The sequence below is a fragment of the Panthera tigris genome, chromosome B2 (genome assembly GCF_018350195.1).
Source record: "Panthera tigris isolate Pti1 chromosome B2, P.tigris_Pti1_mat1.1, whole genome shotgun sequence".
Classification (NCBI taxonomy): Eukaryota; Metazoa; Chordata; class Mammalia; order Carnivora; family Felidae; genus Panthera; species Panthera tigris.
This window is the reverse complement of record NC_056664.1, coordinates 67,520,538-67,541,432: the sequence shown is the minus strand read 5'-3', so window position 1 is coordinate 67,541,432 and position 20,895 is coordinate 67,520,538. Positions and strand designations below refer to the sequence as shown.

The window sequence follows — 20,895 nt, the reverse complement described above, 5'->3', positions numbered from 1 at the left end:
ATCTTAAAGCAGTGGTTTTTAAGTGCAGCTGTGCTTTAAAATCACCTGGAGAGAGGGGCACTGGGTGGCTCAGTAGGTTGAGCTTCTGACTTTGGCTCAGGTCATGATCTTACCGTTCATGAGTTTGAGCCCCACATTGGGCTCACTGCTGTCAGCACAGAGTCCCCTTCAGATCCTCTGTCCACCTCTCTCTCTGCCCGCCTCTCTCTCTGCCCCTCCCCTGCTCACACTCTCTCTCTCAACAATAAATAAACATTAAAAAAAATAAAATCACTTGTAGAGATATTTTATTTTATTCCAGTGTAACTGATGTATAATGTTATATTCATTTCAAGTGTACAATACAGTGATTCAATCATTCTATACATTATTCAGTGCTTATGAAGATAAGTGTACTCTTAAATCCCCTTCACCTATTTTATCCATCCCACTACACACCTCCCCTCAGGTAGCCATCAGTTCTCTATACTTAAGAGTCTCTCTTTAGTTTATCTCTTTTTCCCTTTGTTCATTTTTTTTTCTTACCTTCCACATATGAGTGAAATCATATGGTATTTTTCTTTCTCTGATTTATTTCACTTAGCATTATACTCTCTAGATCCATCCATATTGTTGCAAATGCCAAGATTTCATTCTTTTTTATGGCTGAATAATTTTCCATTGTGTGTGTATGTGTGTGTGTGTGTGTGTGTGTGTGTGTGTGTGTGTGTATATATATATATATATATATATGCCATTCTGGCTGGTGTGAGGTGATATCTCATTGTGATTTTGATTTGTATTTCCCTGATGATAGATGATGTTGAGCGTCTTTTCATGTAACTATTGGCCATCTGGATGTTTTCTTTGGAGAAATGTCCGTTCATGTCTTCTGCCTATTTTTTAATTGGATTGTTTGTTTTTGGGGGGTGTTGAGTTGTATCAGTTCTTTGTATATTTTGGATACTAGCCCTTTATTGGATATATCATTTGCAAATATCTTCCCCCAGTAGGTTGCCTTTTAGTTTTATTGATTGTTTCCTTCACCATGCAGAAGCTTTTAATTTTGATGAAGTCCCAATAGTTTATATTTGGTTTTGTTTCCCTTGCTTCAAGAGACATATCTAGAAAGATGTTGTTATGGCCAATGTCAGAGAAATTCCTGCCTGTGCCATCCTAGGATTTTTATGGTTTCAGGTTTCAGGTTTAGATCTTTAATCCATTTTGGGTTGATTTTTGTATATGGTATAAGAAAGTGGTCTATTCTCATTTTTTTGCATATGGCTGTCCAGTTTTCCCAACACCATTTTTTAAAAATACTGTCTTTTTCCCATTGCATATTCTTGCCTTCTTTGTCATAGATTAATTGGCAATATAAGTGTGGGTTTATTTCTGGATTCTCTACTCTGTTCCATTGATCTATGTGTCCATTTTTGTGCCAATACAATGCTGTTTTGATTACTACAGCTTTGTAGCCTATCTTGAAATCTGGGTTTGTGATACTTCCAGTTTTCTTCTTCCTTTTCAAGATTGCTTTAGCTATTCTAGGTCTTTCGTGGTTCCATACAAATTTTAGAATCATTTGTTCTAGTTCTGTGAAAAATGCTGTTGGTATTTTGATAGGGATTGCATTAAATCTGTAGATTGCTTTGGTAGTATGGACATTTTAACAACATTTGTTGTTCCAGTCCATGAGCATGGAATATCTTTCCATTGTTTGGGTCATCTTCAGTTTCTTTCATTGGTGTTTTATAGTTGTCAGAGTACAAGTCTTTCATTTCCTTGGTTAAGTTTATGCCTAAGTCTTTTTTTTTCGGTGCAATTATAAATGAGATTATTTTTTAATTTCTCTTTCTGCTACTTCATTATTAGTAAATAGAAATGCAACAGATTTCTCTATATTGATTTTGTCTCCTGTGACCTTACTGAATTCATTTATCCATTCTAGTAGTTTTTTTGTCAAGTCTTTAGAGTTTTCTATCTATAGTATCATGTTATCTACAAATAGTGAAAGTTTTACTTCTTCCTTACTAATTTAAATGCATTTTATTTCTTTTTCTTGTCTGATTGCTGTGGTAAAGACTTCCAGTACTATGTTGAATAAAAGAAGTGAAAGTGGACATCCTTGTCTTGTTCTGATCTTTGAAGAAAATTTCTGTTTTTCACCATTGAGTATGGTTTTAACTGTGGGTTTTACAGAGATATTTTAAATCACATATCCTGGGCTGCACCAATATACCTGTTGATTTGGAATTTGTTCCTTTTTAACACCTTTAACAAGATGAATGATCTTTCCGGCACACACACCTGACCATGTTACTGTCTTGCTGCTTAAAAATTCTAAGGCTTCTTGCTATTCCATGAGAGAATGCAAACTCTACCTGGTTTATAAGGCTTTTCATGAGTTGTCCATTATTTATCACTCTGGACTTAGGTTGATCCAGCCCATGCATCTACATCTGTTTGGCTTTTGCCTACAGTTTTTCCTTGGCCAAGAGCACTCTTACCCTAACTCCCCTATTTTCTGGGCTCAAGTACTCATTGTGAGTTTTTTGGGTCACTTCCTCTATGAAGACTTTTCCTTCGCTTATATCCAAGTCAAGTGTATTTTTAGATGAAATCCTTAGCCCCCTGTATCTCCTCCATTCTAAGGCTTATCATGTCAATGCTTTCAATTATTTGTTCATATCCTTCCAGACTTTAACCTCTGAGGATTATATTTCCAACTACTGAACACAATGCATTGCTCAAAGTAAATGTGCACAAATATTTATTGAATGAATGATTGGATTTAACCCTTTTTTTGAAATATGCCACCTGTTGTGTCTCCACCTGTCCTGTGTCTTATTCTGCGTCCACCCCACCCTCATATCCCCCTCTCCCAGAAAAACCCAGATACCCTCTGTTGACTTTATAAAATGAATCACACACACTTACCTGTTGGTAGAGTAGCTCTTTGCTGCCCCCACATGTTTTTAATCAGTTCCTTATGCAGCCAGTTGAGACAACTTCTTGCTCCATCTAGTACAGTTTCAGTTCTGCAGGGACATCTTTGTTCTTGGCTTCCATATACCTCCCTTAGCACAGAGAGGAACATGTAGGATGGAATAGAAGACTGTGTCCCCTCTATGTCTGTTTTTATACCCTAATCTCGTATTTATTCTCCTTCATCATCAGGACTAAATAAATTGAACAATTTTATGTAGTCTCTTCCTCCTCTTCCCCCCCCCCTTTCTTTTTTCTCTTGTCTAGAGTCCTCTTCAAAGTTTTCTTCCCTCTGGGTCCTTTTACATATATTTGAATACAGTGGTCTATTTAGCACCACTGCAGCACCCTAAGAAGAATTTAACTACTTGCTTCTGATAAACCTTCTGTGTGAAAACAGTTAATGTTTAAGGACAGGAACTTTCTTACATTTTGAATTTTTATTCTTTTATACAAAAATTAAGAAGTTTCTCAAAATGGAGATATAAAGTGGTTTTATCCCCAAAATGTAGAATATTATTTACATAGATTAAATCATATTTAAAGTAGTTAAAAATTTATTGTGATTACATAGATATTTAATTAACCCATTGATTAAACAGACACTGCAATAATAATGATTGATTACTATATTAAACTACTTTAAGTAGCAGTAATTTAAAGGCAACATTTGTATTCCTTCCAGGATTATTATAGCAGTTAAAAAGCTTTTAGTAAGTTCATGATGAATAGTGTGGTTTTAAATATACAATTCACAGTGCTATATCACCATAACCTCTTTTTCTTTAGTAATTAGTGCCTAGGGTAATTAAACTAAGAATGAAATATGTGGTATATGTAGCATATCACAATTTTTAAAAAATGTTTATTTATTTTGATAGAGAGAGAGAGAGAGAGAGAGAGAGAGAGAAAGAGGGCCCATTGGTGGGGGAGGGGCAGAGAGAGAGGGAGACACAGAATCTGAAATAGGCTCCAGGCTCCAAGCTGTCAGCACAGAGCCCGACATGGGGCTTGAACCCATGAACCGTGAGTTCATGACCTGAGCTGAAGTCAGTTGCCCAACCAACTGAGCCACCCAGGAGCTCCAGCATATCATAATTAATACAACTCAAGCATAAGCACATTTTACAGAAAGAAGAAAAAGGTGTTTCATATCAGTTGGAACAAAAGAAACTGTTTTCTTCTAAGAGAATTAAGATTTGTTCCAGAAGACAGATACTAACAATATTTACATATTTTTAAACCACATAGCTTCAACTTTTGAACTGAAATAGCTACCTATTTACATTTCTAAAAACTCCTTATTTTCATTATCTGCCTGAAAACCAATAACCAATGACAGACCTTATGCTCCTTCAGTCTGCCACCATCTATATGGAGTTATGCCTTGTATAAGAGTGCCTGGCAGAAGGGATAGATAGAGGTTGACATACAGCACTCTCTTTCCTTGCTAGGTAAGCTGCACTCTGACTCAGGGCTGTATGTCCTGGAGTGAGTGGGCACTTTTTTCTAAACTGCACAGAGATCCTGTACAGGATACCCTGACTGCATCTATGCTTATGTCCTTGCACTCCGCACGGAAACACATTGCCTTTCCATTAAATTATTTTCTAACTTTAACTTTCTCGTGAATTCTGAACTACTAGTTTCTTCAAAATTAATATTTTCCATTTTTTTTGTGTGTTGAAATGAGCACATGTAAATGTGGCAAAGACAACTTGGGAAAAATCTGCAAATTCCAGTCTATTGACGTTTCTGTAATAAATTAGTCTTTAGCCATCTGGAATTAGATTAATTTGGAGACTATGAAAAGGCAGTAAAAGTGAGAAACCTCAAGAAAGACCAAACTTTATAATGGTCCTGTCCCAGGACTAACTAGTTAGCTCTGTTGTTTAGAATACTATGATAATGAGCCAGGTTATAATTTCAAACGCATAGTTAGTGTAACACAGGAGAAAACTCTATTCTATTGCCACAGACTGAAACTCTTGCCAACCAGATTGTTCTTTGGTAGAAGTTGGCATGAAGTCAGGATACTTTATACCCATCACCATTACTGGAAAAACAAGTATATGACCAGATGGGAGTCCATTTAGCAAATGCCATCTCCATCATAACTAGAAAATTCATCACTATTAACCAGTAGAAAATATATCCAGAGGTATTTGCATTATGTAATGAGTTCCAGAGTAAATATGATATAAAACCTATAATCATCTGGTTTTCTCAAGAGCTTAACAAAGTGCTGAAGTTTTGCTGAGAAACCCAAAGAACAACCTTGACCCCACCAATCTGACTCATGTGATTGGCTGTCTGGATGTTAGAGGAGTTAAATGTCACCTTTGGTGTGAATATATTAAATTGAAAAGCTCAGCCCAGCATCAAGTGAATTCTGAACCATGTGTTTCTGCGCAAAATGAATCACCTGACGGGAAACAGGACATCACTAATAAAGGCTGTTTTTGTTAATTACACACAGAGTTATAACTAGAATGGGGAGAGCAGGGTGCTATTTCAAACCAGATTTGAATTCTTCATTGAGAGTATACATAGAAAACTAGAAAATTTCAAATTGTCCTTGACCTCATGTGCACTGAAATGGGATAAGTATCCCAGGTGCCCTTGATTCAAAAGCGCTCAGAATCTTTTCTACTTAGATAAAGCAATTTTTGTGTAGTTAATATTAGCACAAACCCTTTTTCTGCTTGTCTGCTTCCTAGCAACCTGAAGCAGAGTATCTGCTTGCCAATCTGCTTTTGATAAAAAATAAGAACAAAATACCCAGTGAATTTGCCAATAGCCCCGAAGAGATGGGGATGTGTTCAATAAGCTTTGTGTTGATTTTGTGAGTCTGGCATGTGATTTATGTTGTCGACTGTCTGACCTTGCTGCACTCTACCCACAGGCCAGGGAAGATGTGATCCATATGCTGAAGACGGAGAAAACCAAGCCTGAGGTTCTGGAGGCTCATTACGGGTCTGCAGAACCAGAGAAAGTGCTCCGAGTCCTGCACCGAGACGCCATCCTAGCCCAGGAGAAATCTATAGGAGAAGATGTCTATGAGAAACCAATTTCAGAGGTAAAAATACAACATCAACAAGTCCCCCTATAGAAGGGTACCTCAGAGTGATAGCTTCACATTCTTCCATTTTACAAGCTCTAACATTTTCTTTCAAAGGTGAAATTTTTATGACACACTAATATTGAAGTAAAGTGTAATTACATAACTCATGAATTTCAGTGGATACATTTCGATGATAAGAATTTGGGAAGCATTTCCTTAAATATACTTAAAGCCTAAAATATACTTCTCATGTGATTATGCTAGTTACAGGCTCTTGCAGCCTGTTATTCTTTCATTGCTTTCAGAGGTGATGTGTGCAAAAATTTGAAGTGCTTCTCAGATTTGGCATAGAGTTGTGAAGATCATTATCAAACTGGTAAAAGAAAATTAAATTGATTCTTGATATTATGTTGATGGATATTTTATTATTGATATTTATAAAGGTACTGTGTTTTAGTATCTTATAGACTATCATAATTAAATGGTCTCATGTGAGTTGAGGCATACAATGGTTGAGGCAAAATCCCAATGGAATGCTTAGGGTAATTCTTTAAGATGAAAGGAAACCTAAGAAGGCTGTATTTAATCATTTTTATATAATATTGTGTTAGGAACTATTTACTATTGTTATTAATTTCCTATGATACTACATGTTAAAAGTATTCCCACATTGTAGTAGAAGTTAGAGGCTGAATTATGGAAATGGATGCTGGATCTAGCCATATTAACTCTTCAGAATTCATGTAAAAAATTCATAGATGTAAAATTAGTATCATAAATGAAAAAAAGAACACAGAAATTAAAAGTCTGAAGCAACTGATCATAATTTAACTTTTATCTTATGTCAAGTGTTTGTAGCAGCTCAGTTTGACAGATCTCAGATGCGATCTGCTTACACAGTATTTACAACAGATTGATGGTCCCATAATTATCTAATTTCTGCAACAAGGATAAGCCAGAGCTCTTGTTTTCATCTTTGCCTAAAATATTAAGAGATGATTTATGATGGAATGCAGTCAACTGGCTGGATCCACTTTCATGTTTGAGAGCCATGGTTACTAGCTGCATATGGCTTTGGGTGGGTCACTTCAGCTCTCTAAGCTTATTACCTTATCTGTCAGGTGGGAGTAACAAGAGTGCATATCTCAGAGTTGTTGTGAGGATTACATGAAGCAATGCCTGTAAAACTTTTAACACAGTGTCTGGTACATACCAGGTACTCAACAAATACTAACCATTAACATTTGCTGGGATGATATTTGCTGGCATGATACTTGCTTACACCTTTAACTAGTTCCAAACTTGGAGGGGTTTGAGGAGGAAAGACATAATGAAGTCAAAATATTCATTAAATATTATTATGATAACCACCGGATTGGAGAACTCAGTTTGGATAAATTATATCATTTAGGTTTCCTAATTCTTTTCCCTCAAGTTAGAGCTTGGGATGACACCTCAAAGGAGAGATAGATCTGCAAATCTCATACACTTACCCAAAATCAATGCCTCTAATCCACTGAGTTATATGGAAAGTACACAAAGAGAAGAATTTCTGACCTACCTTCAGAAAGTAGGCCTAACCCAAGTGTTCCTATCTCATGGACAGAGTTGTGGAGAAGAACATACCCACCCTGTGGGTGGTCCTTTTAGAACTAAGTTGGGCATGGTTTTTGACTTCTTTCTCCCCTCAACTCACAGTTGGAAGAGTTTTCCTCCCTTAGAGAGGAGTAAGGAGGTAGAGAGAAGGACAGGAACTACTTTTCCCAATGCTGACAAAATGGTGAAGTCCTGCTTTGTAGGAGAAATAGAATGCTAGAAAGAGAAAAGATTTATCTTGTATCTACACATTTTGGGTCTCTTAACCTTTTGAACTTAACAATCAAGTTGTCATTATCAAGGAGCAGGAGTCCTTCTTCCAACTTCATGAGGCAAGGATACCAGTACAATCACTGTTCTGATAGCCTCCTAGGACTATGAGCAGATAGTCTAGCTCTTCTTAGAAGCTATCCTGCACCTCAAGCCAAAAACCCACTGCTCATTTTAATTTGCATACCAGATTAGGCCCAGCTAGGTTATTCAATGGAATTTATCAGAGGTTAAACAATGAACCCCATGTGGTGGATCCCTCTCATTTGCCAAATATCTGGGGAGAAATTAAGCAGCAGATATTAAATCCCCCTGAGCTTCTTTGTGAATTAAAGTCCAGGATATCAAAATTCATAATTCTTCAGCAAAATTCCAAAGAAATCAAGGTTTCAGTTTCTTTCCTTCCCAAATTCTTATTCTGCTTAGCTTGAGGGATCTTAATCTTATGCATTTTCAAAGTTTAATTAATATACCCTAAAGTCCCCCTATTCCCCTTTTATCAAAGTGTCCAAAGACTTATTAGGACACATGGAATTATCATAATACCAACCTCACACTCATAAATTTAAAAAATGCAAGAAAATCCTCAGTTCCATGGTCAATTTATCTCAAGCAAAATGACTCAGCATAATGCAGGCCCATGTTACTCTTAGCAAGACTGAAGTAGAGACTTAGGGGATGTCTAAGGGAAGGAAGATAGGCAGAGAAAATCTTTAATTACAACAGGATTCTGGTCAGCCTGGGGCAGTTGTCCACATCAGACAGAGCCTGTTACCATCAAAGGTTAGTAATAATAGAAACTAGGGGCGCCTGGGTGGCTCAGTTGGTTGGGTGACCGACTTCGGCTCCGGTCATGATCTCACAGTCTGTGAGTTTGAGCCCTGCGTCGGGCTCTGTGCTGACAGCTCAGAGCCTGGAGCCTATTTCAGATTCTGTGTCTCCCCCTCTCTCTATCCCTCCCCTGCTCACGCTCTGTGTCTCTCTGTCTCTCAATAATAAATAAACGTTAAAAAATTTTTTAAAAATAATAATAGAAGCGGTGAACCCTAGGTTGGGGGGAGGAATCTGTTTGCATGCACTATCCTTGCCTTCAGTGAGTGGCATTTAAAACATACCTGTCTTTTCAAAAGTTTAGGGATTTGCAGTGGTCACCTTCTCTGTACCTAGGTTTTGTTTTAGGTTCTCTATTTTTCTGCCTGCATGTTTAAAACCTCTTTAATTGTTTTCTTTTTTTCTTCAGTAAGAAGACTCAACTGAGTCTTTGTTTTGTTTTGGTTTTGTTTTTTAAATGTTTATTTATTTATTTTGAGAGAGAGGGAGAGAAACTGAGCAGAGGAAGGGCAGAGAAGGAAAGGAAGAGAGAATCCTAAGCAGGCTCCATGTTGTCAGTGCAGAGCCTGACGTGGGGCTCAAACTCACAAACTGTGAGATCATGACCTGAGCCAAAATCAAGAGTCAGATACTCTACCAGCCTAGCCACCCAGGGACCCTTGTTTTTGTTAACATTTTGACTAGTTTCTTCAAGTGGTCCCTTCTTTTTCTCACTGTTTTATGGATCTTATAGTGGTTTTTATTTGTTTGCTTCTTTTTCCTTATGCTTTCTGACCCAGACATTAGTTTTCCTAATATTACCTTCTGTGTTCTGTATTATGTGCTAGAAGTAAAATCAAGGAGTTATGAACCTTCCAAGAAGATACTTTAGTCAAGGCAAATCTTACCTACATTTATGTCCTTGAGTTGGATAATCCTCACTGAAGGATGAGTCTTTCCTCATTTCACTTCATCCCAAGTTTGGACTGTTTATGCTACTGTCCTACGTGAATACCCCTTTGTTTGTCTCATCTTTCCGCCAAACTCTACATCTTTATGTTTCTTGAGCATGTTCACTCAGGACCCATCAATATTAGTGGGCACCTTGAAACTCACCAAATAATGCTTCAAATTTTCTACCTTGATCTTCTCAGAATTTAATTCTTAAATCAGTCTATATTTTATGTATCTACTTTGAAAAGCTGTGGCAGCCTTCAAGAGAATGGCTCCCAACTGATCTCATGAAGAACTGTCTGCAATTATTTTATAGCATGCTTCTTAAACATTTCCTGGATCCCAGTACCTTTTCTATGGGGGGAGTCACATTGCTCTGTTGTCTCTGCTCTCCTATCTGTACTTCCTCTGGACACTCATTCTTATCCAATAATGACTAAAATATCTCCCTTCTGTATAGCCCTATCTTTAAGAGCACTTAGATCCATTTCTCTTTTGTGTAAGTCCAGTTTGGCCTTTAAGACATCATGTTTCCTCTTTAGTAGATTTCTGTCTTCCTAAATCCCTTAATACTTCTCCACTTAGTATTATCTGCTGATAACAGGGCTAAAATCACTTCCTGAACCATGATTCTTTTGTCTAAAACACGCTGAAATTTCTCTCCATCTCAAGTCCTCAAACTTCTCCATCAACTTGATTTAGTAGAATAAGACTTCCAGGTATACTCTCCCTAGTAAATTTTGGCCTTTGGTGTTATGATGATCTCATTCAATTTTCCTTCCACCTGTCCAAGTGGGAGCTATATTTCTAAAGTAATAGGTTCCCATTTCACTTTCACTGTTCATTAATAAAAGCAAGCATTCCTCTATGGTTGAGCCACAGTTTGGATCCTGAAAACCAAAAGTCATGGACATAGTATACATGATTAATGAATCTACAGAGCCATAGTTATGGGAGCTGGTCTTCCGAGCTTCTAGACAAGCCACATAGACCTGAGAGGTTAGCCCACCTCAGTTCTCTCCTGGGAGCTCTATGTAATTCCAAACAAAATGACAAGACACAGGTCTTGTACAGCTGATATTTTGCTACCTATGTTGGTTCTTACATCTGGAATTTAAAATTAAAAGCTAGATCCTCACACACTAATGATTTATTACTAAAGAGGAATTTGCTACCTTTACAGTTTAATGTCTGGGTCTGCAGTGAAAATCAATGCACACACCAGTGTCTCGGCATCCTTTCAATGCATTAAGAGACAAAAAGACTATCTTTGTGATTATGTAATCATTGCTGGGGTCAAGCTCTGCTACTGTAGGTTAGTGGAACATTGCCGACTGAGACCCCAGCAACTACTCCAGTTGGCTAGCCCCAGGATTGTAGCTGCTGAGAGCAACCAATCTCAAAGGCCCACATGGGCAGAACATATTAAAGCTAAGGCCTATCTTCTACCTAAGCTGCCTTAGAACACTTAATATCAAAATACGCTGTTTTTCTCCAGATGCCCTTACAATGTGTATCTTTCTGAATAGCTTAGCTATCCAATTAATAATGCCCCCATCTTCCCCTCAAGAGTTCCTTGAAGGCATTGAGGGATAACTGCAAAAGTTGGATAGATGAGTTGAAGCTTGTAATCGTATTGGTCTGAATAGATAAGTGAACAAACACCACTGGGCTTTCTATTACTTTACTCCTAGTCTTTGGAGAAACCACTCGAAGGAGATTTGGGGCCTTCAGAGCATGATGTACCATTTTATGGCAGGCAGAGTAAAAAAATAAGAAATAAAAAGGCTAAACTGCTTATGCCTAGTTTCCTATCCCAAATACAAGTTTCAAATAAGTCACCCCTCCTTCCTTAGGGAAGTGGGGGCGGGTATGAAGAAGCAGGCAGAAGTTGCTCTTCCAAATACTTTCAAAAGGAAGGAGAGTCCTATGATAAGTAGAAAGGATCAAAAAAGGGAAAGAGCTGCTCTTTCTACATTGATGATGATGATGATGATGATGATGATGATGGTATTTTAGAAATGCTTGACACATTCTATAATGTATGATGAAAATCACATTGTAGAAAGATAGGAGAGTTCCTGAGGGAGAATATTTTATAGTAGGGAGATATTCCAATGAAGGAACTCTCTCATATAAGATTACATAAATCTATCAGAACACACAAAAGTACCATTTGGTAATCCCTGATGATATCAAATGTATCATTTGATGGTATCAGCCACCAGTTAACCTGGGCTTCTCTACCAGTCTGTCTGATCCCCTGCTCTTTGGCAAAGGGGGGATGAAAATCTGATCGGAAACACTGAGGATTATCAGGACAGTATCTTTTATCTGGGGCCCCAGAAATGATCTATTCACAATGGAGATATCATGCAACTGTAGAGGGAAACTTAGATCTTCCGTATGACTAAGGGACAAACATGGAGAACCCAGGGAAAGAATTCAGATGCTGACACCCATGGAGTGACCCCATTAGGTTTTAGGGAGTAAATAGTGGATTGAGAATGGATTTTAAATATGTCTGTTTCAATGAAAACAGTGATTCTCAGCTTGGGGTGAATGGCAGTGGAAGTGTTTTGCCCTCCAAGAGACATTTGGCGATTTCTGAGGACAGGTTTGTCACAACTAGAGGCAGCTCTGCTGGCATCTGGGGGGTAGAGGCCAAAGATGCTGCTACACATTCTCCAATGCACAAAACAACCACGCAAAATAAAGAATTATTTGGCCCAAACTGTCAGTAGTGCTAAAGTTGAGAAACCCTGAACTGCAGTTTGAAGAGGAGAACAGGATAGGGAACTATCAATATTATAAAATTTGGTCCAACTTAACAAACATTTACTGAACACTTACTTTGTTCTAGGCACTGTGCTTGACACTAGGGACTAAAAACATAATCAAGGCACCCCTTAAAGATCTTTTAGCCTGGGGGTGCCTGGGTGGCTCAGTCAGTTAAGTGTCTGACTCTGGATCTTGGCTCAGGTCATGATCTCCCAGGGAGTTCATAAGATCCAGCCATAGGTCAGGCTCTGTGCTGATAGCTGGGAGCCTGCTTGAGATTCTGTCTCTCCCTCTCTCTACCCCTCTCCTGCTCGTGCATGTGCACGTGTTCTCTCTCTCTCTCAAAATAAATAAACAAACTTAAAAAACAATAAAAAAAAGATAGCCTGGTCAGAGAAATAGGCACAAAAAGTCCTGTAATAATATTTGATAACATCTCCTTTAGTCTGAGGTATGTGCTCTCTATAAGTTCTGAAATCCTCCCTCTATTTAGCATACTTGAAAAGAGCGGACTGTGGATCCTTCCTATACATTTCCTAGAAATGCAAGTAACTGCAAGTCTTAAAAACAGATTGTGATTATGGTAATTACTTCCCACAGGAGAAGTTTGGTATATGTACATGCTGAGCTCTTAATTTTTCTGAGATCAGGAGGGCCGTTATCCTCTTTCTAAGTATAGGGTTTTATGTCATCTCACTAAAATAGTGAAAGAGTTTGTTCTCTTGCAAGTTTAGGAACCATACATCTGTCCACAGAAAAAGGGCCAGAAGGCCAGAAGTTACCGCAGCCTTATTATGGCTAGTTTACAAAGCCAGTTGGCCTAGACAAAATGAGGGAATGGGGAAAATGGCAGAGAACACCAGACTCAATGTTCTCTCTTTCAGATAATAAATCAGTAGACTAATGTAATATTTTGAGTCATATGCAAATCAAATAAAATATTAAGCTCTTTCCCATGTTTGTTTACTCAGCTGGACAGACTTGAGGAAAAACAGAAAGAAACCTACCGGCGCATGCTAGAGCAGCTGCTGCTGGCAGAGAAGTGTCACAGGCGCACCGTGTACGAGTTAGAGAGCGAGAAGCACAAACACACTGACTACATGAACAAGAGCGACGACTTCACCAACCTGCTGGAGCAGGAGCGGGAGAGGTAATGAGCACCACACTGAGATGGCCCAGTCCTTTTGTAAGGGTTAAATTATAGTGTAGGGCTAATGCTTAGCTTGAAAAATAACAGCTTTGTGTTGACATTGAAGGTTAAGAGATAACAGCCTTGCTTTACTCTTATAAATTACGCCTCATACTCTTGTAAATTAGGCTTCACCAATTAAGGAAGCAAAAGTTCAAAGAAAAGAGCATCAGAGGCAGGGTCAAGGAGATCCACTGGTTGCAACTTAGAGGCAGAAAGTCTAAAGTAAACACCTCATTAGGCAACTGTTTCTAACTCATCTGGAAATTGTTTCTTTGTTCTGTTCCCAGGTGATGATAAAACGATGTGATCGGTTATAAAAACTCTGTACCCCGGCTGTTCGGGGCCGCACTCTTATCAAGAGTGTTGGTCCTGATCGGTCGGCCTTGCCTCTCATTGTAATAAACTTTGTTGTGACTGTCACTGGTGCCCGTAGCATTCTGTTTCAGGAGTCGTGTGGATGCAACACTTTCATCTCTGTCCCTCCTGCCTGGGGTCACATGCCAATCCAGTGACACCACAGACAGGTGCCCGGATTCTAACTCTAATTTCTGAGTGGTTGGTGACCTGAATGAGTCAGATTTTTATCTGGAATTGTTCATATGAATATGTTTGGGGGTGCACAGAGTGGGACACCAGATTCCTGCTAGCATGGTGAGAGCCATAAAAGCATAAAGCTGGAAACAAACTCCGGGGAGCTTATATCTGATCAGTGAAGCCACCTACATCTGAAAAGCTCTCTCCCGATTTCCTTCTATGGGAAATAATCTACTTTTTTTTTCCTTTGAGGTTGAAACCCACTTAGTCAGGAAGACAAATTATGAAGCTTAACCATTTAAAATTGAATCCTGTTCATTCTTAATACCACTATAGAAAGTCTTAATATTTGGTTGTGTATAAAGTACTTAACAACTAGAGCTACCTGCTTTCTAAGGGTTGCATAACTCTTAAAACACGGTGTAAAAAAAGGAGCCAAACCAAAACAAAACAAAACAAAAACTCTGCATGTGGAGCATGGATATCTGTCCTGGCAGGTAGTTTTCTCAGACCAGGGATCACCACGTTTGATGTAGAGACTCCAAACTGAAAAGCTTTGTAATTAACTCTTCTATACTCTCCAGTTTTTTCAGCATCTTCTCTTTAGTTTATTCTCTTTTTCTTTCCTCAGCTGAATGGTTATGTCTGTGAATTCCACAATCTTTGAAACCAGTGACATCCAAGCCTGATGCTTGGAGTTACCGAGCGTGTCTGCTTCTGTATTTAGGACTTGCAAATTAAGAGCCACTTGGGAACAGCTTTACTAATCCCAGCTTTATTATATACTTAGTTACAAGAAAGAGACCTGGTTTTCCTAGATTAGTTTGCTTATAAGAAAAAGCTGTCACAAGAAGAGTAAATAAAAGCATGAAACAAGTTTTTGTTAAATTTTTAAAAATTATTGGTAAGTTTTACTTATTATTGGACTTGGCACATCTCTTGGGGAAGGAGAAATGGTAAAGAGAACAATGGCTGGAGTGTTGCATACCAATAGTCTCAGTTTACGGCTTAAGCCTGTCTTCTGCTCCTGGAAGCTAAGGTTTATCAGCTTTGTATTTGAACAAACAGATGGTCTAATGTGACTTTGTTTTGGACAACCACACAGTGAGAATAAACTCCACCTCCCCAGTCTCTGTGAACTTCCCAACCTCAAGCACAGATCTTGCAAACAAGGTTCTAAGGGCAGTGTAAATTGTGAATCTCTACAACAGCCATCTGGTTAGATGTTCTGTGTTGGAATGTGGTCAGGTAAAGGAGTAGCAATTTGTTTGATAGTGACTTCTTAAAAGATCTGAAATCAAATAATTTTAAAGAACACCTGTGTGAATGAATTGTTTTCTGCTCACATTGTAAATTATGTGGTTTAGAACCAGACCTGTCTTTTCTACAATTTCCCACGTAAGCTAACTGCCTGAAGTGGCACCATTTCACTTACAGAGTTGGTTTAAATGAAGCGTGTGGATGGAAAGACTGTACTTACCTGGGCTGTGTCTTTCTCTTTCTTTTTGTCTTCCTAATTTTTGTGTTTTGTGAGAGTAATTCAAATAATAACCCACAGCGAAGAGCTTTATAGTTCACAAAGTACTTTTGTATTTATTATACAATAAGCCTATCCCAGATGTGTTTATTTACAAACTTCTTGTTCATCAACTCTAGAGGAACAATTCCAATGCTCTGTACCCTTTTGGAGTTGTTTGATTTTACTAAAACAACCACAGCAAACATTTCTCCTGAGCAAAGTGCTGGGTAGAAGGTTTTAAAAATCAAAGTAAAAATTAAAAAAAAATACCTTAAGATGCTTTCAATACTTTGATCAGCGTTGCTGGGATATGTCCTCAAACTTCACTAACAGACCTTTGATGCTCACTTAACATATTAAACCTCCTTAACGTTTTGAAATAGTTATTGTTGACTTAACGGGTTATACTTTAGAGCTTTATATTTTCCACTGTCAGTGTTTTTTCCCCAGATCAATCCCCTGACCAGCAATGCACGCCCCTCCAGACACACGTTATGCTAAATTAAACATCCCCACTAGGACCCTGATAACTTAAGCTGGCATCCCTGAATGTCTTTGCGATCTGAGGAGTCCACCGTGACTGGCTTGCCGAGTTCCCGGGGCAGTGAAGCCTATAGGATTTTCTCAAAGGTCAGGCCCGGGATTCCTGCTGCCCTTTGGAAACTGCTCTGCTAAATCTGCTTTGGGTTAAATCCTCTTTTTGAAGTCAGCGGTCATAATTAGATCTACTGATGGGGGCTGGCAGTTTGCTGACCCCATGGCTTTCTTTCCCCTGGCCAAGTCGCCTGGGAGCCCCTCCCCGCCAGGTGCCGGGACCGCGGGCGAGGCGCCCTGTCCCTCTGACCTCGGCCGGGGTTTGGGGAGCTCCTAGCGGCCGCAGCACCTGCAGGGGAAGCTGGGCGGCAGCTAATAAAGAACCGGCATTGCTAAGCACAAGTGGGAGTCCTCCGGTAGAACGTCCCAACTCCTTTGTTTCCTTCTTTGTTTTGCATTCCCTTCCCCCTCTCCGGAAAAGTCCCTTTTGTCGGGGGCGGGGGGGGGGGGGGTGGGGCGGAGGGAGCCAAGAACTTTACTTCGGAATCATTTCCCTTTGTTTCTACCGTGAGCAAGAAAAAAGGAAGGAAGAAAGTGAGATAAGCCTAAGTGGTTTGCCCGTATAATCTCATCCAGCTTCTCCCACTGAGTGTGCAACTCTGCAGGTGGTCTCCGCCCCAGACAGGTTTTCCTTTGGTGGGTGGGAGTGATGAGAGCAGATGGGAGGAAGCTAGGGGCTTCCCCCGCCATCTAGCCCCCTACCTGGGGTAGCATCTAGGCTTGGTTCTCTGTAATTATCCTGCTAGAGTTTTTCATTTCCTGAGGGAGAATGGTTAAAGATAGCAAAAAGGAGTCAGGTCTACCGGATCAGTAGCAAGTGTTGAGAAGCAATCCAAACTCAGACTTTGGATGAGACCAGGAATCCCAGGCTCTGAGCACTGCAAAGGACTTATGAGATCAGCCCTTTTGAGTCCTGCATTCTATGGATGGAGAAATTGAGTCCCAGAAAAATTATGCAGCTCAACTCAGATCACAGTGTATAGTGGTATAGCACTTTTGTGCAAATGAGTCCCTTGTGCAAAATGGCTTGTTTTTTGTGTTCTCTCTATGTGTGTGGGCTCCCCACCTCCATGCTCTCATGGCCAAACTATGACATAAACTTTTACAAGGCAGAATGATGGTTATTGGGAGGATATAAACAGAGATATTCAGACCAGTGGTTTCTAGACTGTCAAGATAGGAGAAACTTTGAGACAGCGTCTGTTGGAAGGAGCAGCCGGGGGACTTGTTTGGAGTTGGGTTTGAATAGCATACACAGGCCTCTACTTTGGTTGGATTCTGTTTGGGGTCGTTATGATGGGAGGCTGACGATGGTTATCAGGAGGCTAAATAAAGACCCCCCCCACCCCCAAGCCACGACCTTGTAATTGCCAGTGACCTAGACCCTTAAGTGTAAAAATAATAGAAACAGAAATTATTTTTAACATTTCAGGAGTTATTAAATTCATCTTATATAAAAATTCCACAAATTAAGAACGTAAAATGGGCAACATCTTGTTCTGGGCTTCCTTCATTTTAAATCTGCAGACTGTGATCATAATTTATTACCATCATTTACTGCATATTTATTTTTACAAATAGTCATATTCCCAAATTAAAAGGATGAAATAGCATGAAAAAATGCATTGCTTAACTAGCATTGTTAATAATAAAGAGGAGAATATCCTTCATTGAATTAGTTAAGATTGGGTAAAGAAAACTCCCTTTCTAAATGCTATATTGTTTGGTCCATATTTTAAGTCAACTTGACCTTTAAAGGCTTAATTCTGAGCACATGAGATCACCTTCAGAGTTTATACTTTACTCCCTGTCTGAACTGCAAGACTTGTGATTTTAATCTTAAGCTTCACTAGAACTGCTTCAGGAATGTCAAAATAGAGAGAACACAGTTACATCAAAAAGTGGTCTGAAACTTAAATATTTGAGGTGTGTGTGTGTGTGTGTGTGTGTGTGTGTGTGTGTGTGTGAATGATGTGGGGGAGTGCTGTCTAAATCTATAACTGTAATTGTAGATTTTAAAACTTTTGGATTCTATAGGCTCAGCTGTGACTACATAAATAATTACATCATCATATAATATTGCAGCAAGCCTTCCAAGTATAAGTTCATTTTTTTTTTTTTTTTTAGTACAAATCAGCATCTCAAGAGAAATCTCTTAACTTATGAAGCAGAGAATGCAGGAGTGGGGGCTTGAATGGAAGGGAAGCTTTCAAGTCCCATTTTGTCAACGTGAAGGGGAATGGGCTTTGCCTGGTGACTTGTGGGCCAGGCTGCACTAATACACTTGCCTAAGATGGGAAATGACCAATCAGAGCAAGCTTTTGGAAAGTTTCTGTTGGCCTGGAATCCTGGGAAATATTATCTGTCATCTTTATAGAAAAAGATTCACACTTGATTCCTTGGCATAATATCCATTAAGATTTTTTAGATTTAGATGTCTTATCCCTAAAATATGGTAATAAAACTGATTTTACTCACTGGTAGCTTGGCGAGTCATAATAAAGCACTTTGTAAGAAAAGATGGTAATGATGTATAAAAAGATCAAGTCTTATCAAGCAGAAAGTAATCAATAGATGGAATATATTAGCAAAAAATAACTGAGCCCTCTTCTTTGTGCTTAGCACTTTGCTAGAGGCCACTCAATAGCAGAGTTAGTTTTTATTAACTTCCCCAATATGCTGGACACATATACATCCTGCTTAATACTTACAAAACTATGTGATGCATAATTACTGTCCCTATTTGGTACGTGGGTAAGCAGACAGCTTAAGCTCCTTAGATTCCTTAGGTTACTACCAATACTTAATTGGAAGAATTAATGTTTGAACTTAGTTTACAGTAAAAAATAATAATCTTTTCTACTTTCAAGTTCTTACCTTTCGATTAAAGTGAATGCTTCACTTCCTCATTTCCCCAATGCGTGGAGGAAGAAAAGATGATTCGGAAAGTTTGCCAGTGACTTTGTGGACTGCACATCCATTCTAATGTTGCAGATTCAGAATTTGAGTAACAGATCTTAACTTGGTCACGAGATATGCCACCAACTATCAGTATCCTACCGGCCAAGACAATTGCTGGGAATAAACAGTTTTCAAGAAAGGAGAGGAATTAGAATTTAGAGATTCCATCACAGAAGGAATATGTTTCACAGTTGATTTTCTGAAAGAGTGCCAGGATCAAACTCCTCCTTCTAGTTCCTCTTACCCTGGCAATATGCAAGTCCCACTTGCTACTGGAAAATGTGACTGAAATGAAAGAGGCGAGGTGAGGTAGTGTTACTCCTAGCTCACAGCTGGGTATTTGTATTGGAGGACGGGATAAGTCAGGATGATATAAAGGAAGCGTTGTTGCATCTTAAAGGGACCACAAAACTGGTGACTCAGACAGTTTCCTAGGGTTGGAAGTTTGGAGTTAGAAGAAGTTAATCCTCTTAATAGACCCAGGGTATTAACATATCTACTTTCAGCCCTGTAGAAGTAGGGGCATGCGACTCATTCTGAAGTAGGCGCTCCCTGGATTAAATATGACTGGGCCCATTAAAAATGCCCCTGTAGTTCATTTCACCAGATCCCACTATACATAAATGCTGGGTCTTAGGTGGATATGATCCTCCCAAACCTCATAGCACCCTCATTCTCAAGGTCACTAAGTTAGCAGCCTCTGATCTAAGACTCTTCAGAGTCTTAGTATTATAACTAACAGACATGCCTAGGAAAACAGGTTTTCTGATCAACAAAATTTTCTGATTAATCAAAGGTTATAATATAAATTAACTTACTTTTACTGTTATGGAAAATATGTCTCAAATGCATTTTAATTTCCTGTAAAATTTTTAAGTATAGTACAAAATCATATTTGATGACTCAGGATCTTGTAGCGCTGCTATGTGGGTGGCTTTACAACCTTAGAGCCTATTACATTATATTCAAATCTGAATGTTAATTCCTGTTGCATTTTACTGTAGATAAGGATGGTGAAGATATTTTCCAGATCTTAAGGCTTAACCTGGCTAGCTGAGAGTTTTAGTTAATTAGATTCAATGTATTTGGACTTTTACAACAATAAGAACAGAACTTGAACCAAGAAAGACTCTAACATTATACAAAGGGGTGGGGTAATAATCAAAGAGAACTGGCCACTGAAAAGGAAATGCATTGAAAGGGAGAGCCTGAGAGACAATACACAAGAATCACACTTTACTGTTTCAAGATTTTTAACACATAAGAATGCCTCAGTCCTGGTATTTGATATCCCTTATTCTGGAAAAATCCTAGGAGAAGTAAGAATGGAGGACAGTATTTAGAATTTAAATATGAGAGGTAAAGAATGAGAACCCAGTAATGGGAGGTGATCAGGTTGTCAGAGTCTCTCTAGATCTGAACTGATCGTTGGGTTGCTCTCTTTCAGAAAGTTTTCAGGAAATTGCCAGACAGTTCCTGAAACTCTGAGCACCTGATTCACAGAAGAGGCCTCTTCTGAGAGAAATCGAGGCAACTCCTTTCACATAACTGTCATTCTTTCTTTTCTGACCAGAGGTCAACTGTCCTGGACAGAGGTCACAAAGGTCTCAATCGCAAACACCTGCAGTGCTAGGCAGTCATCAAAAAAAAAAGCAG

At 38.9% G+C, this 20,895-nt stretch overlaps 1 protein-coding gene across 12 annotated transcripts in view; it reads left to right on the top strand.

Moving 5' to 3' along the window:
* FILIP1 (filamin A interacting protein 1) overlaps positions 1-20,895 on the top strand; it is a 296,630-nt gene that overhangs the window by 224,782 nt on the left and 50,953 nt on the right. For all 12 annotated transcript variants that reach the window (XM_042986689.1, XM_042986682.1, XM_042986688.1 and 9 more), the window contains 2 exons: positions 5,870-6,043; positions 13,411-13,589. In XM_042986689.1, the coding sequence (XP_042842623.1) occupies positions 5,870-6,043; positions 13,411-13,589 (353 nt within the window). The remainder of the gene's footprint in view (positions 1-5,869; positions 6,044-13,410; positions 13,590-20,895) is intronic.